This window comes from Hypanus sabinus, chromosome 10, assembly GCF_030144855.1.
Source record: "Hypanus sabinus isolate sHypSab1 chromosome 10, sHypSab1.hap1, whole genome shotgun sequence".
Classification (NCBI taxonomy): domain Eukaryota; kingdom Metazoa; phylum Chordata; class Chondrichthyes; order Myliobatiformes; family Dasyatidae; genus Hypanus; species Hypanus sabinus.
In genome coordinates this window covers 145,350,095-145,377,413 of record NC_082715.1, presented here as the reverse complement: position 1 = coordinate 145,377,413, position 27,319 = coordinate 145,350,095, and the positions used below count along the sequence as shown (strand labels likewise).

Here is a 27,319-nt window from a genome sequence, read left to right as displayed (position 1 = left end):
TACATCAGGACACATCCTTCCTCAGTGACGGAGGATTCTATGATATATGCTATCTTTAGGAGGCACTGCCTCAAGAAGGCAACATCTGTCATCAAAGCTCCTCACCATTAAGCCAATGATAACAAATCCAACGTAGTTCAGACTATAGTCCTGATGATCGTTTCATTTAATGAATTTAAATCGAACCCATAAGACCTGATGATTCTCTACCCATATTTGGAACTTACCTATAAGCCTCACAATTTTACCAGTCCTGGTGTCATCCTCGATCTTGCTCATCCACCCAACTGCATTTTTATCCAAGTCACGGATATATGTCACAACCAAGAAGTTCGAGCACTGACATTTGGTCACGGAGCACCAGTCAGCAAAAACAGCCTTCTACCCTAACTCTGTCTTCCATGGGCAAAGCCATTTCCAAACAGAAATATATAATGCACATGGGATCGCATCTATCTTTATCTTCTCAATCAAGCTACCACGAGGGACCTTTCCAGATGCTTTATTAATATTCATATAGATAATTCTCACTGCATTACCTCATTAAGCACCGTTGTCACCTCCTCAAAAACTCCAATCAAGTTTGTAAGACAGTATCAGCTCACACAACGTCGTGCTGACTGTCCCTAAGCACAGAAATTATATCCAGAAATATTCTCTCCGATAGCATCGTTACAGCAAACAGGGTGCTCGTCTATAATTACTTGAAACATTCCTATTTCTATTTTGCAGAAAAGTATAATATTTGCTACTTTCTTGTCCCCCAGGACCTCACTTAAATCGTCGGCATTGAGAACACTTGTCAATATGCCAAAACATTTGCCATCAGATTCTGCGGATTTATCCACCTTAATGCTTTTCAGAAGACCCTGCACTACTTCCCCCGGAATCTCAAAATGTCACGGCACATTCGCATGCCCTATACTGCCTTCAATATCCTCCAAGTCCTTCTCCTCGGCAAATACCGACTCCAAGTACTAATTTAGCACATTCATAGATCCCTCAAAAATCACGGTGCAAGTTAATAGGATTGTTAAGAAGGCATATGGCCTTCATTAGTCGGGCATTGAATTCAAAGGCCACAAGGTAATGTTGGATTTCTATAAAATTCCGGTTAGACTACACTTTCATTATTGTATTTGATTCTGGTCATTATAGGAAGGACATGGAAGCTGCAGAGAGGGTTTAGATGAGATTTACCATGAGGCCGCTTGGATTAGAGAGCATGGCTTATCAGAGTAGGTTGAGCGAGCTCGGGCTTTTTTTCTTAAGACGAAGGAGATTGAAAGACGCCATGACAGGACTGCAAGATAAAATACATAGTGGATAACCAGCGCCTTTTCTGTAGGGCGGTATTGACTTATACCAGAGGGGATGATCAGAACGAAGTATGGAAGGATGTCAGAGCTAAGTTCTTTACACAGAGAGTGCTGGAATGCCCTGCCAGTGTGGTGGTAGAGGCAAATATATTAGGGATATTTAAGCAACTCTTAGGCAATGGATGAAAGAAAACTGGAGGGCTCTGTGGGAGGGAATGGTTAGATTGAACTTGGATTAGGTTAAAATGTGGGCGCACATCGTGGGCCAAAAGGCCCGTGCTATGTTTAACGTTTCTGTGTGCTCCTTACTATAATACTAATTGCGTCCATCCACCAACTTCTCTGTATAAATCACCTCCCTGTTATTCGGACAGCTAAATATGGAAGCTGATCCACAGCGTATTGTTAATAACGATATTCCTGTCATTCATCTCCAACATTTATTTTTGGATCGGCTGCTATTTGTCTAAGCATAAGATAAATGACTACCATTTCAATAAATAACTTAAAAGACACGTTTCAGGAGGATGAGAATACGAATTGTAGTCACGTCTTTCTAACTGGTTTTCCAAGTGCCTTTATCTCGATAATAAAATATTATGAAAATGCCAGCATTCCTCGATATTGTTACTGGGAGAATTCAATCTACCCGCACAAGCTGTTTTTGCATTCCCCCGCTATTCCACTTCGTGACTCTCCAAGTGTCCAGCAATGGAAATGGAACGTTCGGCACTCTTTGACTTTGCCCGGCGCAGAATTCCAAAGCTCACTTGCTTCAATGGGGATGGTGAAGATGCAAGAAAGAAGGAAGGGATATATACATTATATTTTGTCTATTCGTGTTTATTTTCTTTTTTAATTGTTTAAGTATTTAGTTACTGTTTAATATGATATTGTAACTGTTAAACATATTTAAGGATTTTAAACATGACCGAATAACAGAGAAATTCTGTAATGTTGAATAAATGTTTCTAAAATTTGATAGTTTGAGGTGAGCCATGTCCTTTGACAAAAACTTCAAGTGCATTTCAATGGGCGGACCGTATTTTGGTCATTTCATCGACCTATTACAAAACTGAAAGTTCTGCCAGACGAACTGTAACTGTCCACCTGCCGTGCAGCAATTGAAATGCTCCCGCGCACTGCAATTTGTGGCGCGAAACTGCAATAGTCTTTGGCATAATTGTCTTTGAAGCACTGTGCAGGTTTCAAGACCTGTAGGAATTTCCTGGTCGGAGGAATGGTTGGTCCATGCAGCTGTGAAAAAAACACATGGCTCCCTTTATTCAGAGAAAGGAATATCAGCGGGCCGCAGTCCAGAGCGATTGATGAAGAGTTCGTGACTTTATTTTCTGTTTTAATGAACCATGTATGGATTTCAATAATTAATTGCAAACTTGCTTTATTAATCTTTTCTTATCGAGGTAAAGTCACCTGTAAAGCCAATTAAAAAGACGTGACTACAATCCGTATTCTCATCCTCCTGAAACTTAACTATTAAGTTATTTATTGGAACGGAAGACATTTATCTTATGGTTAGGATTTCGTTTTCTCAGACCTACCTACTATGGCCACTGTGTTCTACACTTCATGCTTAATCTATCATTACATAAATTCTACAAACTGATGTACAAATGTCGCTGCGCTATCTTCGCCGCTTCACTGTTGTGAAGCCCGAAATAGCTTTAGATTATTTAGATTAACCACCGTCAGACTGTATTGACGAGAGATGCTTTGGACTACCATTTCCTATGTTTGTTAGGTATCGTAAGCCGAAATCACCTCGAACGACACCTGTAGTTCTGAAGCACACTTGAGCAAGAATTTCATTATTTTGAACTCTAATAAGTGCTACTCTGCTCGGCGCCGCTGCTGACACAGGGTACAGAAGCCCTTGTCTCCCTGAATATGACCAGCTGTAGAAAAACCATTTCCATACAACACTAAAATTGGAAATCGAATATGCCTCGAATATGTTCGAGTAAAGGCAGTATCACGATTTCTTTTACTATGTATGTAAATTTCGCTGACAAGTAATTACACCACTTGTCTTGAAGTAGCCATAGTGAATATGGTTTCTTCAGGAGGAAAATAAACCCAATAATTAGCACAACGTTGAAGAGACGTTGTCTATTTTATTTAATCGAATGCCAAATCTTGATCATCTTCTCTATCTATGCAAACTTTTGAAAAATAATGCTCTTGTCGGACATATCGAACAAGGCAAAACGACACAGTAGATCGGGTACAGTTTAATTACTTTGGGATAGCATTACATTGATGATGTTAATTTCAGAACGAATGCAATTTAAGAATGCACAGCAGGACGCAATGCATGTTTTCTCCCGGTTGAAAAATGTGTCAGCGACAATCTAAAATTTAACATCTGTACATGAAATTCATTTGTTTTATTTTAAAGAAACAGCGTCTAAGCATATTGTATTACATACAGCTGGATCGCGCGATGCTTGTTTGAAATGGTGTTGCCTGAGTCTCGTGTTTAACCACGCAGGAGTAAAGCTCGTGTGAGTTCCAGTCTGAGGCTGGCAGAGTCAGGTAACTGCTCGCACTGAACGTGTTGTCGGCGTCCTGCTGGATCCGGCTGGTCTCAACGCCATTCCTTCTCGTACTGCCGTCCACAGTCCACTCGATATTCACAGCGGCCGGATTAAACCCGCTCACTAAACACACCAGGGTGGCGGTGCCCTGTCCCCGAATTTCTTCCGCAGACGGTCGGAGTACGGATAGGGCGGGTTTTCGCGGACCTGTAAGTAGAAAGAAGTGCAGGGAAATGAATTATTAATTGATATAAATTGGAATCAACTTTGTTTTTTTTCAACGATTTTACAACCATAAAAGTGAGAACGCATGAGAACCCGATCACAACTGTATTTCGTTAATGCATTTTGATCTTCAACAAACGCATCAAAGCCAATTCATGATGAACATCAGAAATAGCTACAAAGTAACGAAAGGGTTTTTCATAACAGCAAAATTCAAAGTGATAAAATAAGAAATTTTGATGGAATGGCAAAAGAAAATCCAACTGGAGAGGCTTCTGAACAATCGCTGACAGAACCCCTCTAATCGTGAAAGACTCTCCAATATACATAAGACATACTTCATATATCCCATGATACGTCGATCCAATCTGATGTAACTATGTCATAATTAATATCGAGACAGATTATTGGCATGTTCCATGGTGTTAAAATCGTAAAGACATGAATAATAGAACCAGATAACCAGTCTCAGAGGTCTATGAAGTCCAAACGATGTGGATGGTTGGATCAAGGTTTTTATAACCATTTCTTTTCATTAATTTGAAAAGTTGAACCCATTCACACAATAAGATATCAAGACTACAGAACAGAATTTACAAAGAAATGGTTTTACGGTAGTATCTCGTAGGAAAACGCGGCGACAAGTCAGAAAAGCTAAGGAGCGATTTTCTAGTGTTTCAGACCTCAGAGTTGTTATTCACGGATGAATCACTCAGTACGGGAATGATCAGGTATCCAAAAATTAGATACTCAGTGGCCTGCGGGATTGGGGGGTTTGAAATGTAAACAAAACAGGTGGGCCGAGTGATAATTTCATATCAAAGCTGAGACATTTACACTGAGACGTTGCAGAAGATCAGACACACTGGTGAGGCCGAGGTGGGCTCTGGGGTGGCGTCGTGCTGAAGACAATTGGGTAGAAGTGAGAACTGAGCACCAGAATCTTGATGACTTCAGGTTAATAGGTATAGAACAAGAGGAGCTGAAGTCACGTGAAAAGATCAAATTGAGCAAACAAAGATCGAAATTAGGCATAAATGGACATTAAACATAAGTGATAGTAGTTGCTATGACGAAGGAGAAGGAGCTTGGGAGGCTGAAAGATCTGAAGTTAGATAAGTCACCAAACTAGATGGACTACACTCCAGAATTCTGAAGGCAGATCTTTCAGGAATGGGCCCATGGGTCAGGAGGACTGGAAAATCACAAATATTACTCCACACTCTGAGAAGAGAGGGACGCAAAAGGCAGGAGATTATGGGCCAGTCACTCTGACATCAGTCAATTTCCTAGTAAACATACCAATGTTTAATCGAAATTTAGGGATATTGAGATTGCTAGAATCCATTAGTAAGGACGAAATTTCCTGGTACTTAGTGGCATACGATAAAATAAACCGTGATCAGCATGGCTCCCTTTAGGGGAAATTTAGTTGACAGATCTGTTGAGATTCTCTGAGAAAATATCAAGCAGGATAGAGAAATAAGAGTCAGTGGATGTTATATGGATATTCAGAAGACCATTGATAAAGTGTCACACATCAGGCTGATTAACACGATAAGAGCATAAACTATCACAGGCATAGACGGAGCATTGGCTGACTGGCAAGAGAAAAGCGTGAGGATAATCTTTTCTGGTTGGCTACCGGTGACTAGTGGTGTTCTGCAAGGATCGGTGTTGAGTCTGCTACGTTTCATGCTGGAAGTTAATGAGCTGAACGACGGGATTTATGGATTTGTGGCCAGGTTTGCGGATGATGCAATGACACGTGGAGGAGTAGACAGTGTTGAGGCAGTAGGAGTCTGCAGAATGATCTTGACGGATCAGGTGAATGGGCAAAGAAGTGACAGATGGAGTACAGTGTAGGAAATTGCATGACCGTGGAGAATGGTAGAAGGAATAAAGGTACAGTCTTCTCCTAAACGGAGACCGAATTCAGAAGTCAGAGGTGCAATTAGATTTGGAAGTCATCCTGCAGGATTCCCAAAATGTTAACTTGCAGGCAAAAGCAAGGTTAGTATTCATTTCGATATGAGTAGAATATAAAAGCAAGGATGTAATGCTAAGGTTTTAAAAGGCAATTGCCAGAGCAGATTTAGAGTATTGTGAGCAGTTTTGGGCCACTATCAAAGAAAGGATGTGCTGACATTGGAGAGGGACATAAGCAGGTTTACAGGAAAGATGCCGACAATGAAAGAGGTAAAGTATAAGGATCATTTGATGGCCCTGGGCCTGTACACGCTGGATTTCAGAAGAAAGGTGGCGGGGTGGGGTGGTGCGGGGGGAGGATGAAGTCTCATTTTAACCTACCGAATACTGAAAGAGCTAGATGGAGTTGAAGTGGGAGGATGTTCTCTATAGTGCGAAAGGCTAGTCCTGAAAGAAAATCCTTTGAATATAGGGACAACCCTTTAGAAAAGAAAAAAACGAGGATTTGATTTATCCATAAAGTGGTGAATCTGTAGAATATATTTCCAAAGGAGGCTGTAGAGACTGTCTTTGGGTATACTTAAAACGGAGTTTTATAGTGTCTTGATTACTAACGGCATCAAAGGTTATGGGGAGATGTCAGGAGAATGAGCTTGGGAGAAAATATACCAGCGATGATCAAATGAAGGAACAGACTCGTGAGGTCGAATTCCCTAATTCTGTTCCTAGGTTTTACCGTCTGAAGGAAATATAAGTTCTCTATTGCAATTCGGTAGCATGCACAGCTCGGCTCTTGTCCCCATTAAGCTTCAGGTTCAGGATAAAGTTTATTGGCAGTCAACTGTATACATGTATACAGTGAAACATAACAACGTTTTAGGAGACCAAGGTGCACAACACAATACACACAAATTAAAGTAATATTAGCAGAAATAAATTCTTAAAAAATAACAAAATATATTCCAGACGATTGGCATCCAGATCCTTTATACAAGAACTTGGGGGCTCGAAACACGACTTCACATCGGTTGTCTAATGCAAAACGTCACTTTTGCGAATATATTTTAATACTTCTGTTCCCTGAGAAACTTTTAAGAAACACTTGCTAATAGCACGAAGCATCTATTCACGAAGCTATTTTAAAAATGTCATGGCAATGAACTCAGGTTGTTTTGAAGATACTTTTCAGCTAAATTAAGTAAACCTACCAAGCAAACAGGATGCATATGCGCTAGTTTTCTGCCCGCGGTATTTTAAAGATACAATGAGGAGCGTCTTGTAAACCGGATCGAAGCGGCAGGATTGATAATATTATTCCAAGTGTCGAACGAAAAAAAAACAAAATCAAAAGGTGATTTGACCCCCACAAATATTTACTTACTGTTGAATTTCAGTTTGGTTCCTCTCCCAAATGTGAATATGCTACCATCCCAGACACCACAGTAATAATCGGCGGCATCCTGCCGTTGCACGTTGGTGATGGTTAAATGCATTTGGTTGCTCGATGAGACTGTGGAACCGGTGAATCGATCTGGAATTCCCGATCCTCTCGTGGAGCTTCCATAGCACACAAAAACTGGGGCGCTGCCGGGTTTCTGCATGTACCAGTTCGTGTCGTAGCTGCCGATGCTGCCCCCTGACATGGTACAAGTGATTTTCACGGTTCTACCCAGAGTCGCTGATACGGACGGAGACTGAGTCAAAGTCATCTCCGCGTTTGCAGCTGGGGAAAGTAACAAATAATTATTTAAAACCCTTAAGTAAAAAGACAACATAAAGGACAGTATAAAGGATTAAGTATTCTACTTACTGAACAAACAGGTCACAAACGCGGAAAGAACCAGGACCCATTCAGCCATGGTGAAGCTAACTGAAAGGAAAGATAGTTAGTCCTGACGAAGGGTCTCGGTCTGAAACGTCGGCAGTGCTTCTCCCTATAGATGCTGCCTGGCCTGCTGCGTTCCAGCAGCATTTTGTGTGTGTTGCTTGAATTTCCAACATCTGCAGATTTCCTCGTATTAAACCAAATAGAGTTGCACATAGAGCTGAGCACATCACGGAAGCCAACTCCTCTCCATGGATTTTGTGTACACTGTCGCTGCCTCGGCAAAGCAGCCAATATAAGCAAAGACCTCGTCCATCACGGACATTCTATCTCCTCCCCCATCCCATCGGGCAGAAGATCCAAAGGCCTTAAAGGCACATACAATCAGGCTCAAAGACAGCGTCTGTCTTGGTGTTATGTGACCACTTAATGTTTCCCTACTGCGATCAGATAGACCCTTGACCTCACATTCTATGTCGTTATGCCCTTGCACCTTTCTGCCTAACTGTACTGTACTTACTCTGTAACTGTAACACTTTTTTCTGCTCGCGTGTTCTGTCTCAATGCACTGATGAACTGATCTGCATGAATGACTTGCAAGACAATTTGTTCTCTGCACCTCGGTGCATGTAACAATTAAGCAATTTGAAAATTTAACAATTTACTGATTCACAGGTTCACTGTCACTGACATTTGCCATATTTCCACACAGCCCCAAACTCTCTCCTCCACATACAATTTCAACGGGGGTATATAAACCATCAATGTATCAAAATGGGGAGAAGCGGCTGAAGTACTGTAAGTTTGAGGTTGCCATAGGCGGGAATAGCTCAGGGGAAAGAGCTGCATCTGAACAGAAATACGAAGCGACTAATTGATAACAGGCGAACAGAAAGACGAGTTTACAACGAATTGATTATTGCGAGTAAACAGAAATGTTATAAGGAAAGCTGAGAAGGAATTTGAGTCGAGTCTCTGAGGCGTATCCACTTGTTATTTACCAAATATAACTCGGAAATTCACCCTCATGTTTCTGCTATTCTGCACCCTCGTCTCGGAAGTGGAAAGTATCGTCAATATAATCCACAGAATATCGTGTTAAACTGTTCGGGTAAAAGCTTTCCCGTGTTACATGTTATACGCTGATAACGTCAATGTAAAACGCCTTGATGATTATTTGCCTCAAATCATTTAAATTGTTGGCTGCACGGATGAGCTGAAGCGCCTGTGATGGTGGACAGACGAAGCAACTGTTTAGCGTTTCACTCAGGGAGGCGGGAACGAAGGGAGTTCTGTAGTGAAACATGATACTTGGAATATCGATGGAAAATGTTTCAGATTTTCAGCGGAAGTTTCTCCTTTGCAGTGTTTCAGTGAGACTCAATAATACGCCGTTGGTCTTAGGCTGATTTATTTCGGTTTTTCTGTGAAGTTGAGACGGGGAGGTTTGCTAAGCCTACTGGGGAGAGTTTGAACTATTGTTGTTGTGGGGTGGGAACCGAACTGAAGAGGCTGGGGAAGAGGAGGTTATCTCACAAATAGAGAAAGCTTGTAGACAGTGCCAGAGGGAGGTTAGACAGGTGATAGAGAAGGGAAGCGCTCAGACCGAAGGCTTGAGATGTGTCTATTTTAATACAAGGAGTGTTGTGAACAAAGCGGATGAGCTTAGAGCGCGGATCAGTCCTTGCAGATATGATGTAGTGGCCATCTTGGATGGCTCAGGGACAGGATTGGTTACTTCAAGTGCCGAATGTTTCAGCAAGGACAGTGAGGGAGGCAAAAGAGGTAGGTGCGTGGCACTGATGATCAGAGATAGTGTCACAGCTGCAGAAAAGGTGGACGCCATGGAGGGATTGTCTACGGAGTCTCTGTGGGTGGACGTTAGGAACAGAAAGGGGTCAATAACTTTACAGGTCATGTTTATAGGCCGCCTAATAGTAATAGGGATAGCGAGGAGCAGATAGGGAAACAGATCCTGAGAAGGAGTAATAATAACAGAGTTGTCTTGATGGGAGATTTTTAATTTACCAAATATTGATTGGCATCTCCCTAGAGCGAGGGGTTTAGATGGGGTGGAGTTTGTTCTGTGTGTTCAGGAAGGTTTCTTGACACAGTATGTAGATAGGCCTAGAAGAGGAGAGGCTATACTTGATTTGGTTTTGGCAAATTAACCTGGTCAGGTGTCAGATCGCTCAGTGGGAGAGCATTTTGGAGATAGTGATCATACTTCTATTTCCTTTACAATAGCATTGGAGAGAGATAGGAACAGACACGTTAGAATAGCGTTTAATTGGTGTAAGGGAATTATGAGGCTATAAGGCAGGAAATGGGAGGCTTGAATTGGAAACTGTTGTTCTCAGGGAAATGTACGGAAGAAATGTGGCAAATATCCAGGGGATATTTGTGTAGAGCTCTATGTAGGTATGTTTCAATGAGACAGGGAAGTTATGGTAGGGTACAGGAACCGTGGTGTACAAAGCCTGTAATAAATCTAGTCAAGAAAAGAAAAGCTTACAAGTTTCAGAGAGCTAGGTAAACTTCGAGATCTAGAAGATTATAAGGCTACTAGAAAAGAGCTTAAGATGGAAATTAGGAGAGCCAGAAGGGTCCATGAGAAAGCCTTGGTGGCAGAATTAAGGAAAACCCCAAGGCATTCTACAAATATGTGAAGAGCAAGATGTGAAAGAATAGAAACTATCAAATGTGACAGTGGGAAAGTGTGTTTGGAACCGGAGGTACTTAATGAATAATTTACTTCAATATTCACTATGGAAAAGGATCTTAGTGATTGTAGTGATGACTTGCAGCGGACTGAAAAGCTTGAGCAGGTAGCTATTAAGAAAGAGGATGTGCTGGAGGTTTTGGAAAGCATCAAGTTGGATAAGACGCCGGGACCGGACGTAATGTACCCCAGACTACGGTGGGAGGCGAAGGAGGAGACTGCTGAGCCTCTGGCGATGATCTTTGCATCATCAACGGGGACGGGAGAGGTTTCGGAGGATTGCAGGGTTGCGAATGTTGTTCCTTTATTCAAGAAAGGGAGTAAAGATAGCCCAGGATATTGTAGACCAGTGAGTCTTACCCCAGTGGTTGGTAAGTTGGTGGAGAAGATCCTGAGAGGCAAGTGCTGTGGATAGTGGGGAGGGCTGTCAGAGGTTACAGCGGGACATAAATAGGATGAAAACCTAGGCTGAGAAGTAGCAGATGGAGTTCAACCCAGATAAGTGTGAAGTGCTTCATTTTGGTAGGTCAAATATGATGGCAGAATATAGTACTAATGATAAGACTCTTGGCAGTGTGGAGGATCAGAGGGATCCTGGGGTCCGAGTCCATAGGACTCTCAAAGCAGCTGCACAGGTGGTCTCTGTGGTTAGGAAGGCATATGGTGTATTGGCATTCATCAATCGTTGAATTGAATTGACGAGCCAAGAGGTAATGTTGCAGCTACATAGGACTCTATTCAGACCCCACTTGGAGTACTGTGCTCAGTTCTGGTCTCCTCACTACAGGAAGGATGTGGAAGCCATAGAAAGGGTGCAGAGGAGATTTACAAGGATGCTGCCAGGATTGGGGAGCATGACTTATGAGAATAGATTGAGTGAACTCAGCCTTTTCTCCTTGGAGCGACGAAGGATGACAGGTGACCTGATAGAGGTGTATAAGATGATGCGAGGCATTGATCATGTGGATAGTCAGAGGCTTTTTCCCAGGACTGAAATTGTTGCTACAAGTGGACCGACGTTTAAGGTGCTGAGCAGTAGTACAGAGGAGATGTTAGGGGTAAGTTTTTTACTCAGAAAGTGGTGAGTAGGAGGAATGGGCTGCCGGCAACTGTGGTTAAGGCGGATACGATAGGGTCTTCGAATAAACTTTTAGATAGGTACATGGAGCTTAGTAAGATATAGGGTTATCGGTAAGCCTAGTAATTTCTAAGGTATAAACGTGTTCGACACAACTTTGTTGGGCGAAGGGACTGCATTGTGCTGTAGTTTTTCTATGTTTCTATGCAAATTTTATTTAAAACATAGACAGCAGGAAAGGATTCCAAGTCCAAAGCTAAATGTCTGTTGCAATAATTATCGCCCATGTTCTCTCGGTAATATTTCCCGATATTTGCATGATGTCAGTTTGAAAAAGATAATATTCATTCTGGAGTAATGACTCCAATGAACCAAGTTTGGGAAATTGATGCAGAGCACAGTCGCTGTTATTCTATGAGTTTAGGGTCCGGTTCTTTCTTTCTCACAAGCAAGTATAGGTATCAAGTGATGCAACAGTTCCACCTTCTGGCGTAAATGACACACGAACCAATATAATGTTACATTCACTATGTCCTACACTGTAGACACCTGAATATAGAGGCCATTTGCGGTTTTGAATGGTCAGTTCTCTTGACGCAAGTATAGAATCACGTGGCATTGAGGGCGACTAGGGCCAGGAATCAAACGGATCTTCATGAAAGTAAAACCTGTTTGTTCAGTAATATCCTTCTGACACGTCACTCTTAGGATACGAAGTAGGCCCCTCGGCCGCACTGCCTGGTCCTCCGATAAATAAAATTGCGACTGAATCCAATGGAATCTCCGCCTCTAATTCCTTCTTAGTGTCCTTTGGTTGGTGCAAGAACACATTATTCTAAAATATTCCAAAATATTTAACGAGCACCTCGCACCCCATTCGTTTAGTTTGAAGTATAATTCCCAGTAATCATGAACGTGCAATTATGGCAAACAACCTTTGTTTCGTCGGATGCACATTGCCCTAATATCTTGCCAGGATTCATCTAGCACAGGAGAATTTTGCTTTATTATATTTCAGACCACCTCTTCGTCTCCGTGCCCTGAAAATAGGCCATCCACCTTCATTTCTTTGTGTTCAGCATTCACTATGAATGAATCCTTGTGCATTTTCTCATCTTCCCGTCCTTCCTGAATGTGACGTTAACTTTGACATTCTAGTCACAATCCAAATAGTCCAGCTGGCATACCTCGGTAGTATCTGTCGGTCGATGCTTATTCACTTTCAGCGAGCTGCTGTTTGTGAAATGTTCTATACTCTTTCATATACAGTCAGTGGTCATTTTATTCGGGTGTAAGAGAATGATACGAAAGCAAACAAAAAAAAGTTAAAGAGCGAGCACTAAGGAGAATGGCCAAACTGGATGAAGCCGACAGGAAGCCGACAGTAGCTCAATTAACCACGCGTTACACCAGTTCTGTGCAGAAGAGCAGCTCTCAACGCACAACACGTCGTACCTCGAAGTGAATAAGCTGTAGGAGGAGAAGACCACGAACATAAACTCATGAGTCACTTTATTGGGTGAAAATCTCAGGGAACCCACAATTTCTAAGATACTCAGCCACCCCGTTTGGCACAAACACTCATTCCACGTTCAAAATTATTTAGATCACTTTTCATCCACATTCGGATGCTTGGTCCGAACAACAGCTGCTGCTATTTTCTACATGTTCATTAAGCTGCTGCTATATGACTGACTGATTAGATATTTGCATTAAGGAACCTGCAGGCGTACCTAATAAAGTGACCACTAATGCTAGCTCTTTGGATTTTTTTTTAAGACAACGCTTCATTAAGGATTTAATGAAGGTTATTGTGTGGCGCGGTCCAATCAGACGTATGAAAGAATGTAGATTGTGCATTACTGGTATGGACAGAGGTTACAAGATAACAGATCAACGAATTGGAGGCTTGTCACATCACATAGTAGCCAATTAGTACAACCAATAGTGGAAGCATCGACACGGACTAGAAGGGCCGAGCTGGCCTGTTTCCGTGCTGTAATTGTGGCAGCTGGAGTCCAACCCAGATAAATGTGAAGTGGTTCATTTTCTTAGGTCAAATATGATGGCAGAATATAGTATTGATGTTAATACTTTTGGCAGTGTGAAGGATCAGAGGGATCCTGGGATCCGAGTTCAAAGGATGCTCAAAGCAGTTGCTCATGCCGTGGAGTTCTTTGAAACTTCTATGATTTCCAGACTGTAAGCTTTCGAAAACACCTACTAATTCCACCTCTCATCTATGCACTCTGTCATCTGACCAACTTTCATTGCAGTTCCATTGGCATGGTGATTGGACGCCTCTCTATTTTGGCTATTCGTTAAGAAAGATTTTCTCCTTTTATCATTTAATCTTTATTCTTTTCCCTGTGACTTTTCATGGATAGTTAAATGTCAAAATGGAAGCACTTGTCATCATAGCGCAATGCTGGCAGGGAAGAAAAATGCCAATTGATTCTGAATGAAGTGTGGAAAATTATTTGCATCGTATGATATTATGTTGCCCGTTTTAATTAAACAAGAATGAAGATTTTCTTACTTTCCTGAGAGATAACGACAAGATTGTTTTGGTAAGTACATAAACAAAACAAAAGACAGACATAGCTCTAAACATTCCATTTAAGGTGATATTAGTATGAATTTGCAGCAATGAGAGTAATGCCGAAGCGAGAAGAGAAGACGAACGCTCGGGTTAAAACTGTCGAATGATGGTGCATACTTTGAGTAAGGCGATAAAGGATTCCCGCCTAACAACGGATGTTATGAGTTCTTCGCCCCCGTGCAGGAAGTCTTAGAGCATTGGGCACCAAATTTTCTAAATAACCTTTATTTGTGAATAGTGCTCTTAAAGGGACTCGTTAAAGCCTTGCGTTTTCTGTTTAAACTTATTAAAGTTTATTTTGATTGACATGGGGTTTTCGGGTACGGTAATTATTTAAGCAGTCTTCCGATTATTAATTTCGTTGGCCCTAGCTTTTAGAATGTTAGTTCTCTCGTTGTCGCTTTACCGAGCCGCCGATTGTCAGTTGGAACTCTTATGAATAAAGCAAGATCGCTGACTCCATTTGGCAGCCTGTCTTTTCTCGGCACTTGCGTTCAGTCTGCACGGTGACTAAAAAAACGCAGCGATATAAGGGTCCAGTGGAACTTGTAAAGCGGCGTCCGGAGTTCCTTCGGTTTCCGACTGTCTCGAGCCTTCATTCCGAGTTTATGGAGACCACATTCCGAGTCCACGTTCAGAGCTTGCCGAGACCACATTAAAGGCTTTTATCAAGAATTTTAGTGTTGTTAAAGGTTCCTGGGCCTGCCATGGCCCTCCAGGCGTCCGAGGACTATTCTATTTTGCCGAGTTTTATTCTATATTCCCCAGATTTATTTCATGTTTCCCAAATTTATTCAATGTCTATCTCGAGATGACCAGTCCTGTCTCGGGATCCCCAAGAGTATCTCAAGTTCCTCAGGTCTGTCTCCAGTTTATCAGGTCTATCTCGAGACGACCAACCTTGTTGGAAGATGAATCGCCAGTCTCGGATTCCCCAGGTCTGTCTGCCTTGTGTTACTCCCGGGTTCCCCAGGTCGTCAGGTGCCGGAAGGTATTGTCATGAGCCCTTCGAGCTGCAGAACCTCGGACTACAAGGTTTATGAAGCATACGTATTGTTATTAAGGACTACTAGATTCTAGTCAAGTCCCATAACTCTGATGAACTCCAGTAGATAGAATTCGAACCTATACACAGTTTCTCCTAGGATACCGAACCACCAACGAAATCGTTCTTGTAAGCTTCCTCTGAACTTCTAACACATTTAGATAATTTTTAAGTAAGAAGAATTCAGTACACAGTCCACATTTGGTTCTTTATTGCCCTGTCACATGAAGCATAACACCCCCAAATTTTGCACATAATTCCCTTAACATGATCCCAGCCTTTTTAGTTACTTGCACCTGAATAATAGCATTTTGTGAGTTACATACTACCGTGATCTAAATGCCCGTACCCCTCTTCAACTTGGAAGGTTACAATCTCCAAATTGTTGGAAAATATGCTGTTGAAGCATTTTTCATGCCAGCTCAGTCACTCTATTTCCCTCTTTTCTTCTTTTTCCTCTTTTTGCTTTGCCGTATTTTAGGTCACCCACTAGATCATCAATATCCCTCCGGAGCCTTTTGACTTTCTCTTCACAATGTAATTACCTATTTTTGTCATCAGCGAAGTGGAAGGACCTGAATTGTTTCACAGATTGTGAGATATATCATTCCAGAGACTCGCCCTTTAATGTCTGAACTTCATTTTTTGTCAGTCAATCAATTTTCTATCCATGACAACATTTTATCACTTATTATTCTGCCCTCGTTCAAGGCAGATTCAAATACTGATTGAAATTCCTTCGACTTCTAACAAGTGCGTTCAACGAATTAATGAATATACAAGAGATTATATGATGGTCCATCCGATGAAGACAGGTAATGGCTCAGCAGCGCCGAAACGATTAATCAACATCAGCTGTGACCGAATAATTAGCCAATTAAATCTAGTAATAGCAATCTAGATCAGGGAAGATATTACACCTCTACCATAAAGGTTTATTTTCCACGTTAGCCATTGATGTGACTCTTATCAATGTTTCAGCACAGGAGTGCACGGAAATGACATGTCTGAAGAAGTTACAACAGGAGAATCCTCATCTGCTAAAACGTAGAGATACTGCGCATTCCAAGACTCTTAATCAAACTACGGTCTGTATCTCTGTGAAACATTTAACGCGCACCCGTGTTGCTCGAAAATCAAGAAAGGTATTGGAAAACCACGAGGTAAAGAACGATGATAACATGTATTTGCCTTTTTATTCTTGGAGGAACCATTCGCATTCCCGATCCAAAATATGGCTATCACAAAGGCAGGAAAAGCTGATGTTCCCACAGTGATGTTCCGACGTCACTGTGGGTGGAATTCAGAAATAGGAAGGGTTGTAGTCACTCTAATGAGTCCTTACGAAGGGTCTCGGCCCGAAACGTTGACTGCTCATTTCAACGGATGTTGCCCGACCTGCTGAGTTCATCCAGCTTGTTTGTATGTGTTGCTTTGACCACAGCATCTGCAGTGTACTTTTTGTGTACTCTAATGGGAGTATTGTACAGCGCACACCTCTCAACAGGAACATCGTAGAGTAGGTCGGCAGGTCGATTTTGGAAAGCTGCAAAAACATGTATTTCCCTAATAATGATTGGCATAGCTTATATGCAAAAGAATTTAGAGAGAGCAGAATTTGTTAGGTCTGTTAGTGAAGGATTTTTGAATATGTGAACAGGCAAACTAGAAGAGAGGCCTTACTGGATCTAGTGCTAGACAATGGAAGAGGCCAGGTGTCAGATTGCTCGTGGGTGATCACAACTCTCTAATTTACCAATCCCTGGGAGAGGGATAAGAGTAGATGGTTTTGAAGGAGAGGGAATTATGATGCTATAATACATAAGCTTGTGAGCAGAAATTGGGAATTAATGTTATCAGGGAAATGAACAAGGAAATTTGAATGTTGTGTAGGGAACACTAGTGGGGTTCTGGGTAGCATCTTCCAGTAGAACATGGATGGTAGGGAGAAGGAAGCATGGTTGACAAGAGATGTGAAGCATCCCACCCAGAGGATAAAAGAAGTTCACTAAAGGTTTTTGAAAGAAAGATTAGACAGCACTCTTGAGTGTTACGAAGCAGCCAGGATGGAGCTGAATAATGAATTTAAGAGAGCTAGAAGAGAGGAATGAGAAGAGCTTGGCGAGTATGATTAAGGAAATCCCCAAGACGTTCTACACGTAGGTGAAGAACAGAAGGATGACTAGAGTGAGTAAAGAAAAGGAACTATGTGCTTGGAGTCGGAGGAAGTAGCAGAGTTCCTTAATGAATTAATGTCTTCAGGGTTGACCACTGAGAGGGACCTTGACTTATGTGTGGCCAGCCTAAAACAGGCTGACATGCTAGAACATGTGACGTAAAGAAATAAGATATTTTCGGAGTTTTGAAAAAACGACATAATGCTCCGGGGCCGAATGGGGCATTCCCTGGTTACTACGGGAAGCGAGGGAAGAGTATGTTCCCTCTTGGTGATAATCTTTTCGCTGTTAATATACACAGGAGGAGTAGCAGAAGGTTGGAGGGTCTCAAATATTGTTATTTTGTTTTAGAAATGGATTAGGGATAATCCTGGGAATTATAGACCGGAGCTTCATGTCAGTGGTGGTGAAACTTTGGAACTGATTCTTAAAGGCAGAATTTATGTGCATTTGCAGAAGCATAATCTGATTACATTCAGTACAACTTTTTGAGGGGCAGTTCCTGTCTCACGAACCTGATTGACTTTTTCGAGAAAGTTACTATAGAAGTTAAGAAAAGTAGAGGGGTGTATATGACGTACATATCATGTTTGGTGTTGTGTGCTGGGACGGCAGGCTGAGGGTAGCAGACACCAACAGAATCAACAAACTCGTTCGTAAAACCAGTGAAGTTCGGGGGGGGGGCGGTGGAACAGGACTCTCTGACGGTGGTGTCTGAAAAGAGGATGCTGTCTAAGTTGCATGCCATCTTGGACAATGTCTCCCATCCACTCCATAATGTAGTGGTTAGGCACAGGAGTACATTCAGCCAGAGACACATTCCACCGAGATGCAACACTGAGCGTCATAGGAAGTTATTCCTGACTGTGGCCATCAAACTTTACAACTCCTCCCTCGGAATGTCAGACACCCCGAGCCAATAGGCTGGTACTGGACTTATTTCCACTTGGCATAATTTATTTATTATTATTTAATTATTTATGATTTTATATTGTTATATTTCTACACTATTCTTGGTTGGTGCGACTGTAACGAAATCCAATTTCCCTCGGGATCAATAAATTATGTCTGTCTGTCTGTCAGACGTCTGTACATGGATGTTAGTAAGGTGTTCCTATATTGTGTGCTGCTTTGGACGCCTTCCTACTTTCAGCGAAGATGTCAACAAAATTGAAAGAGTACCGAGGAAATTTATAAGGATGATTTCATGACCTGAGGACCTAAGTTATGTGGAAATTTTGAAGAGGTTGGCAGTTTCTTACTTGGAGCATAGGAGAATGAGTGGAGATTGGATAGAGATATACAAAATGATGTGAGGAATAGATAGGGTAAATGTAAGCAGGCTTTTCACACTCGGGTTGGGTGCGACTAGAATTAAAGGTCACGAGCTGAGGGTGAAAGGTGAAATGTTTAGGGGGAACGTGAGGAGGAGCTTCTTCGCAGAGAGTAGAGAGAGTGTGGAATGAGATGCCATTGGAAGTATTTCAAGCGATTCGAGTTCAATACTTAATATGTTTTTAATATTAAAAGAATATGGAAGGGAGGGGTATGGAGAGCTATGATCCAAGGACAGGGCGATGGGACAGTTGACACAAAGCTGTTGGTGCTGTGGTTAAGATTGTTGTAGTTTACAATGGGATCATTGATGGGATGCGTAGCTGGCCTGTCAAGTATCAGATGGCTTTCAATGCAGAAGAATGTGAAATAATGGTCTTTGGAAGAGTGGAATCAAAGGCGCAGTACACGGTTAAAGAGAAGATTCTTAGCAGTGTAGAGGACAAAGAGTTCCTGGGGTCCACTCACATAGATCCCTCAAAAATAGCGTCGCATGTCAATAGGGTTGTTCAGAAGGCATTTTGCCTGCATTAGTCGAGGGATCGAGTTCAGGGGCCGCCGGCTAATGTTGTATTTCCATAAAATTCTGGTTAGACCACACCTACATTGTTGTGTTTGATTCTGGTCAGAATAGCAAGGACGTGGAAGCTGTAGGGAGGGTTTAGAGGAGATTTACCATAATGCTGCTTGGATTAGAGAACATGTCTTATCAGGATAGGTTTAGAGAGCTAGGGCTTTTGGCTTTGGAATGAAGCCGGTTGAAAGACGACCTGACAGGGATGCATAAGAAAAGAGGAGTAGATAGAATGGATAGCCAATGGCTTTTACCTAGGGTGACAGCGGTATATTCGAGAGGGCAGACCTTTAAACTGATTGGACGAAAATATAGAGGGTGTCAGATGTATATTCTTTACACAGAGTGGTATGTTCGTGGAAAGCTTTGCCAGTGTGGTGGTAGAGGCAAATATATATCAGGGACATTTAGGAAGCTCTGAGGCCAATGGATGAATAAAAAACTGCAGGGCTCTGTGGAAGGGAATGGTTGGATTGATCTTGGATTAGGTTAAAATGTGGGCAAAAGATCGTGGGTCAAAAGGTCTATGCTATGGTTAACGTTTTTGTATACGCATTTTAATCATACTAACCGCGATCATTCATATCTTTCGCTGTATAGTTTGAAGTGAGCCACGCCCTTTGCCAAAATATCCCAGCGCAGTTCTGGTCATTTTATCGTCCTGTCACAACACTGAATGCTCTGCCACACCAAGTACAACCTCGCACCTGCCGCGCAGTAACTGGAATGTCCCTGCGGACACGGACTTTATGGTTCGATACCGGAATTTACTTTTATATAATGTGATTTTAAAGTACTGCGCAGTTTTCAGGACGTGTAGAAATGTCCTGCTCAGAGCAATGGTTGGTCTGAGCAGCTGTAAAGTTACAGGGAACTCCACAGGCCTTCCATACTCAGAGAAGGCTAGTTCAACGGCCTCAGTCCAGAGTGACTGATGAGGACCACGTGATATTAATGTCCCCGTTTCAATAACCCATGTATGAATTTCAATGATTAGTTGCAAACTTGCTCTTGCTATTCTTTTCTTATCGAGATAAAACAACTTGTATAACCTGTTAGAAAGATGTGAGTACAATGGATATTCTCATTCGCCTGAAAATGATCTTTTACGTTATATATTGAACATATTTATCTTATGTTTAGGATACCGTTCTCTCGACCTCTATACTAGGGCCACGGTGTTCTACATTACACACAGAAAGCTATCATCATATATATTGTACAAACTAATGTACAAATGTCGGTGCGATATCTTCAGTGCTTCACTGTTTTGAATCCCGAAAAAGCTTTAGATAATCAACCACCGTCTAACTGTATTTACTAGAAATGCTTTGGACTACCATTTGCAATGTTTGTTAGGTGTCGTAAGCCCAAATCACCTCAAATGAAACCTGTAGTTCTGAAGGACACTTGAGCAAGAATTTCGTTAGTTTGAACTCTAATAAGTGCTATTCTGCTCTGCGCCGCTGCTTACACAGGGTACAGAAGCCCTTGTCTCCCGAATATGACGAAGTGTAGAAAAACCATTTCCATGGAGAATACAATGTTAAAACTGGAAATCGAATATGCCTACGATGTTCAAATAACGGCAGTATCAGTATTTCTTTTACTATGTATGTAAATTTCGCTGACAAGTAATTACACCACTTGTCCTGATGTAGTCACAGTGATTATGGTTTCTTCGGGAGGAAAACCTACCCAATAGCGACGTTGTCTATTTTATTTCATCGAATGTCAAAGTTTGATCATCTTCACTATCTATGCAAAGTTTTGAAAAATAATGCTTTTGTCGGACAAAAACGCCACAGTAGATTGGGTACATTTTAATTACTTCGGGATAAAATTACATGGATGATATTTATTTCAGACCGAATGCTATTTAAGAACGTCCACCAGGACGCAATGCCTGTTTTCTCCCGGTTGCGAAATGTGTCAGCTACAATCAAAAATTTAACATCTGTACATGAAATTCGTTTGTTTTATTTTAAAGAAACAGCCTCTAAACATATTGTATTACATACAGCTGGATCGCGCGATGTTTGTTTGAAATGGGGTTGCCTGAGTCTCGTGTTTAACCACGCAGGAGTAACGCTCGTGTGAGTTCCAGTCTGAGGCTGGCAGAGTCAGGTAACTGCTCGTACTGAACGTGTTGTCGGCGTCCTGCTGGATCCGGCTGGTCTCAACGCCATTCCTTCTCGTACTGCCGTCCACAGTCCACTCGATATTCACAGCGGCCGGATTAAACCCGCTCACTAAACACACCAGGGTGGCGGTGCCCTGTCCCCGAATTTCTTCCGCAGACGGTCGGAGTACGGATACGGCGGGTTTTCGCGGACCTGTAGATAGAAAGAAGTGCAGGGAAATGAATTATTAATTGATATAAATAGGAATCAAACTTTCGTGACAGATTATTGGCATGTTCCATGATGTTATACTCGTAAGGACATGAATCACAGAACCAATAAGAAACCCTGAAAGAGATATGGCAAAGCGCGTGGCAAAACTCCGAAATGTCGTCGCAGCTATTCACGTAAAAAGCGAGATGAAGCAATGGATTTGATTGACATACTGTGTCTTTGTCTCTCCTCGGAGATGCCGCGATTCGCCGCAGTAAAGGAGGGATTGTGAATGGCTGAAAATCATGGAAGTATTTTAATGTGAATAAATAATACCAGTTAAGGTTTTATACTTGGATTTTCTAGTTTTTAGTCCCTCAATTAACTCCTAAAGTGTTGTTTGGACCAAGGTGATAGACACTGAAGAAAAGCCCGAAAACAACTCTCAGATGTCTATGAAATCCAGAAGATGTGGATATCTGGGTCATTGTTTTTATAATCAGTTTTTCCATTAATTTGAAAAGTTGAACCCATCCACACAATAGGATATCAAAACTACAAAACAGAATTTATAAAGAAATCGTTTTACAGTGGTACCCCGGAGGAAAACGCAGCGACAAGGCAAAAAGCTAAAGAGCGATTTTCCAGAGTTTCTGACCTCAGAGTTGTTATTCATGGCGAGATCACTTAGTACGGTAATGATCAGGTATCCAAAAGTTAGACACTCAATGGCCCGCGGGGCTGGAGAGTTCGAAATGTAAACAAAACAGGTGGGCTGATTGATAATTTGTTATCAAAGCTGAGACATTTACACTGAGACGGCGCAGAAGGTCAAACACACTGGTAAGGCCGAGGTGGGCTTTGGGGCGGCGTCTTGCTGAAGGGAAATTGGATAGAAGTTAGAACGGAGCACCAGAATCTTGATGACTTCAGGTTAATAGGTATAGAACAAGAGGAGCTGAAGTAACGTGAAAAGATCTAGTTGAGGGAAACAAATATCGAAATTAAGCATTAATGGAAATTAAACATAAGTGATAGTAGTTGCTATGACGAAGGAGAAGGAGCTTGGGAGGCTGAAAGATCTGAAGTTAGATAAGTCGACGAACTAGATGGACTACAGGATTCTGAAGGGGGTAGCTGGATAGATTAAAGAGGCATTAGTAACGATCTTTCAAGAATGGTCCAATGGGTCCGCAGGACTGGAAACTCACAAATATTACTCCACATTCGGAGAAGAAATGGTCGCAAAATGCAGGATATTATGGGCCAGTTAGCCTGACGTCAGTTAATTTCCTAGTAAACATGCTCATGTTTAATCGAAATTTTAATATATTGAGTTTGCTAGAATCCATTAGTAAGGACGAAATTTCTAGGTACTTGGCGGCATATCATAAAACCAGCCGTAATCAGCATGGTTCCCTTAAGGGGTAATTTAGTTGACAAATCTGTTGAGATTCCTTGAGAAAATACCAGGCAGGATAGACAAATAAGAGTCAGTGGATGTTATTGACTTGGATTTTCTGAAGACCATTGACAAAGTGTCACACATCAGGCTGCTTAACACGATAAGAGCATAAACTATCACAGGCATAGACGGATCATTGGCTGACTGGCAGGAGAAAAGCGTAAGGATAATCTGTTCTGGTTGGCTACCGGTGACTAGTGGTGTTCTGCAAGGATTGGTGTTGAGTCTGCTACGTTTCAGGCTGGAAGTTAATGATCTGAACAACGGGATTTATGGATTTGTGGCCAGGTTTGCGGATGATGCAAAGACGTGTGGAGGAGTAGACAATGTTGAGGCAGTAGGAATCCGCTGAATGATCTTGACGGATCAGGTGAATGGGCATAGATGTGACAGATGGAGAACACTGTAGGAAATTGTATGGTCATGGAGAATGGTAGAAGGAATAAAGGTACAGACTTCTAAACGGAGATCGAATTAAGAAGTCGGAGGAGCAAGGAGACATGGAAGTCATCCTGCAGGTACACCTGTCCCTTGGGCAATTCCTAGGAAACTCTCGCTAACAGCATGAATACCAAGCATAGTATTTATTTCGAGATGAGCAGAATATCAAAGCAAAGATTTAATGCTAATGTTTTAAAAGGCAATAGCCAGAGCAGATTTAGAGTATTGTGAGCAGTTTTGGACCACATATCAAAGAAAGGATGTGCTGGCATTGGAGAGGGACCAGAGGAGGTTTACAGGAAAGATCCCGACAATGAAAGAGTGAAAGTATTAGGAGCATTTGATGGCCCTGGGCCTGTACACGCTGGATTTCAGAAGAATGGTGGGGGTTGGGTTGGCGGGGGGGGGGTGTGGAGGATGAAGTCTCATTTTAACCTACCGAATACTGAAAGAGCTAGATTGAGTGGAAGTGGGAGGATGCCCCCTTTAGTGCGAGAGGGTAGACCTGAGAGAAAATCCTTTGAATACAAGGATAGCCCTTTAGAACTGACATGAGGAGAATTTGATTTATCCGTAAAGTGGTGAATCTGTAGAATGTATTCCCAAAGGATGCTGTGGAGACCAAGTCTTTGGGTATATTTTAAACTGAGTTTTATAGTCTCTTGATTAGCAACGACGTCAAAGGCTATGGAGAGAAGTCAGGAGAATGATCTTGAGAGAAAAATATACCAGCGATGATCAAATGACGTAGCAGATTAATGGGGTCGAATTCCCTAATACTGTTCCTATATTTTACCGTCTTAAGGAAATAAAAGTTCTCTATCGCAATTCGGTAAGATTCACAGCTCGGCTCTGGTCCCCATTAAGCTTCAAGTTCAGGATAAATTGTATCGTCAGTCAACTGTTTACATGTACACGGTCAAACATAGCAACGTTTTAGGAGACCAAGGTGCACAACACAATACACACAAAATAAAGTAATATTAGCAGAAATAAATTTTAAGAAACTAACAAAATATATTCCAGCCGATTGGCATTCAGATCATTTATACAATAATTTGTGGGCTCTAAACACGACTTCACCTCGGTTGTCTAATGCAAAACCTCACTGTTGTGAATATATTTTAATGCATCTGTTCCCTGGGACACTTTTAAGAAACACTCGCTAACAGCACGAAGCATCTATTCACGAAGCTATTTTAAAAATGTCATGGCAATGAACTCAGGTTGTTTTGCAGATACTTTTCTGCTAAATTAAGTAACCCTACCAAGCAAACAGGATGCATATGTGCTAGTTTTCTGCTTGCGGTATTGTAAAAATACAATGAGAGGCGGACTGTAAATCAGATCGAAGCATCAGGATTGATAATATTATTCCAAGGTTCAAACGAAGTAAAAACACAAACGAAAACAAAAGGTGATTAGACCCCAACAAATATTCACTTACTGTTGAAATTCAGTTTGGTTCCTCTCCCAAAGGTGAATGGGGAGGTGCTACTATATATGACACCACAGTAATAATCGGCGGCGTCCTCCCTTTGAGCGTTGGTGATGGTTAAATGCATTTGGTTGTTCGATGAGTCCATGGAACCGGTGAATCGATCTGGAATTCCCGATCCTCTCGTGGAGCTGTCATACAACACAAAAACTGGGGCGCTGCCTGGTTTCTGCATGTACCAGCTCCTGTAGTAGCTGCCGATGCTGCCCCCTGACATGGTACAAGTGATTTTCACGGTTCTACCCGGAGTCGCCGATACGGACGGAGACTGAGGAGTCAAAGTCACCTCCGCGTTTGCAGCTGGGGAAAGTAACAAATAACTATTTAAAACCCTTAAGTAAAAACTCGACATAAAGGACAGTATAAAGGAGTAAATATTCTACTTACTGAACAAACAGGACACAAACGCCGCAAGTACCAGGACCCATTCAGCCATGGTGAAGCTGATAAGAAGACTTAGAAGTCAAAGGCTTTCGGACACAAGTCCTGTTCAGGGCTTTCGAAGCTGCTCCTTAAGAACTGTGAAAGACTGCAAAGTCACTGAAATATATATACATGCAGATCTCTACTCAGGAATGAATTGGATCATGATTTCAGGAAATGGGCGGGGCAACTATGTAAACGATGCTGAGATCGGGAGTGTTGAGAAATTCAAGTTCAGTGGAGAGGACGTCACCAACAACCTATCCTGGTCCACTACGTAGATGTCACGGCAAAGAGCGCTCATTGGCGCTCTCTCGTTGACTCTCAGCAATTTTTATCGATGAATTGTGTCTGGACGCATCACGGCTGGGTATGGTGTCTGCTCTGCTGGTAATTGAAATAAACTAAAGAGAGTTGCTCTATGCTCTATGCTAGAGCTCAGCACATCACGGAAGCCAACTCCCCTCCATGTATTCTGTGTATACTGTCGTTGTCTCGGCAAAACAGCCTATATAGGCAAAGACCTTATCCATCACTGACATTGCCTCTCCTCCCCCATCCCATCGGGCAGAAGATCCAAAAGCTTTAAAGGCACATACCACCATGCTCAAAGACAGCGTTTGTCTCGTTGTTACGTGACCACTAAATGTTTCCCTACTGCGATCAGATAGACTCTTGACCTCACATTCTATGTCGTTATGCCCTTGCACCTTACTGCCTACCTGTACTGCACTTTCCCTGTAACTGTAACACCTTATTCTGCTCGCCTGTGCTATCTCAATACACTGATGAACTGATCGGTATGAAGGGCCTGCGAAACTGTTTGTTCTCTGCACCTCGGTACATGTGACAACATTTAAGCAATTTGAAAATTTACCAATTTATGACCTATTCACTGTCACTGACGTTTGCACATTTCCACGCAGCCCCAAAGTAGAACTCGGAAATTCATCCTCATGTTTCATCAATATAATGCACAGAATAATGTGTTAAACTGCTGAGGTAAAAGCTTTCCCGTTATACACTTTTGACGTCGATGTAAAACGCCTTTCCGTTTAATTGCCACAATGCATTTAAAGTGTTGTCTGCACCGATGAGCTGAAGCGCCTGTGATGGTGGACAGACGATGCAACTGTTTAGCGTTTCACTCAGGGTGGCGGGAATGAAGGGAGTACTGTAGTGAAACATGATACTTGGAATATCGACGGAAAATGTTTCAGAATTTCAGTGGAAGTTTCTCCTTTGCAGTGTTTCAGTGAGACTCAATAATACGCCCCTTATCTTAGGTCGATTTATTTGTGTTCTTTTTGTAATTCAATTTTTTTTTATTATTTATTCTTAGTTTACAAAGCTGCACAGCATATCATAGAGCAGATACAGTACAGCATATTTATACAGACATTCCATGACAGAAAAACATATAAAATTACGAAACAGAAAAAAACTTCTAATGTAAGTTTAAATTAACAGACAACCGAAATTGATCCTACGCATCTTGCACTTTTCCCTCACTGTTAGTTCTTCCCAACATGAGTTCATATGATGCAATCTTAACCCTTTCCTCAGTCCATTCCCTCAGAGTGGGACATCTGGTTTTTTTCCAGTTTTGCAATATAATTATTGCAGCTGTGATGAAATCCAGCTTTAAAATAGTAAACTTGTCATGGTTTACATTAGGTATCATTCTCCGATCACCCAGGAGACAAAGCCGTGGGCAGAAGGGCAGTGTGGAACCCGACCAAATCCCCAACAAATCAAGAACTTTAC

The 27,319-nt window shown here is 41.9% G+C and overlaps 2 protein-coding genes across 2 annotated transcripts; both read right to left on the bottom strand.

Moving 5' to 3' along the window:
• Window positions 1–3,761: 3,761 nt before the first annotated feature.
• LOC132400380 (immunoglobulin lambda-1 light chain-like) lies at window positions 3,762–7,890 on the bottom strand. Its single transcript, XM_059981325.1, has 3 exons — window positions 7,842–7,890; window positions 7,413–7,754; window positions 3,762–4,084 (listed from the first exon to the last, which is right to left on the bottom strand). The coding sequence occupies exons 1-3, from the start codon at window positions 7,888–7,890 to the stop codon at window positions 3,762–3,764; spliced, it is 714 nt and encodes a 237-aa protein (XP_059837308.1).
• Window positions 7,891–21,349: 13,459 nt separating this feature from the next.
• Window positions 21,350–25,644, bottom strand: LOC132401198 (immunoglobulin lambda-1 light chain-like). The gene is made up of 3 exons (XM_059983176.1): window positions 25,517–25,644; window positions 25,079–25,429; window positions 21,350–21,725 (listed from the first exon to the last, which is right to left on the bottom strand). The coding sequence occupies exons 1-3, from the start codon at window positions 25,563–25,565 to the stop codon at window positions 21,403–21,405; spliced, it is 723 nt and encodes a 240-aa protein (XP_059839159.1). The 5' UTR covers window positions 25,566–25,644; the 3' UTR covers window positions 21,350–21,402.
• Window positions 25,645–27,319: the final 1,675 nt, after the last annotated feature.

Coding starts and splice junctions, on each gene's coding strand:
- LOC132401198 (XM_059983176.1), bottom strand. CDS start 25,565: ATGGCTGAATGGGTCCTGGTACTTGCGGCGTTTGTGTCCTGTTTGTTC. Junction 25,430..25,516: donor GTTTGTGTCCTGTTTGTTCA/GTAAGTAGAATA, acceptor TACTTTCCCCAG/CTGCAAACGCGGAGGTGACT. Junction 21,726..25,078: donor AACCAAACTGAATTTCAACA/GTAAGTGAATAT, acceptor TTCTATCTACAG/GTCCGCGAAAACCCGCCGTA.
- LOC132400380 (XM_059981325.1), bottom strand. CDS start 7,890: ATGGCTGAATGGGTCCTGGTTCTTTCCGCGTTTGTGACCTGTTTGTTC. Junction 7,755..7,841: donor GTTTGTGACCTGTTTGTTCA/GTAAGTAGAATA, acceptor TACTTTCCCCAG/CTGCAAACGCGGAGATGACT. Junction 4,085..7,412: donor AACCAAACTGAAATTCAACA/GTAAGTAAATAT, acceptor TTCTACTTACAG/GTCCGCGAAAACCCGCCCTA.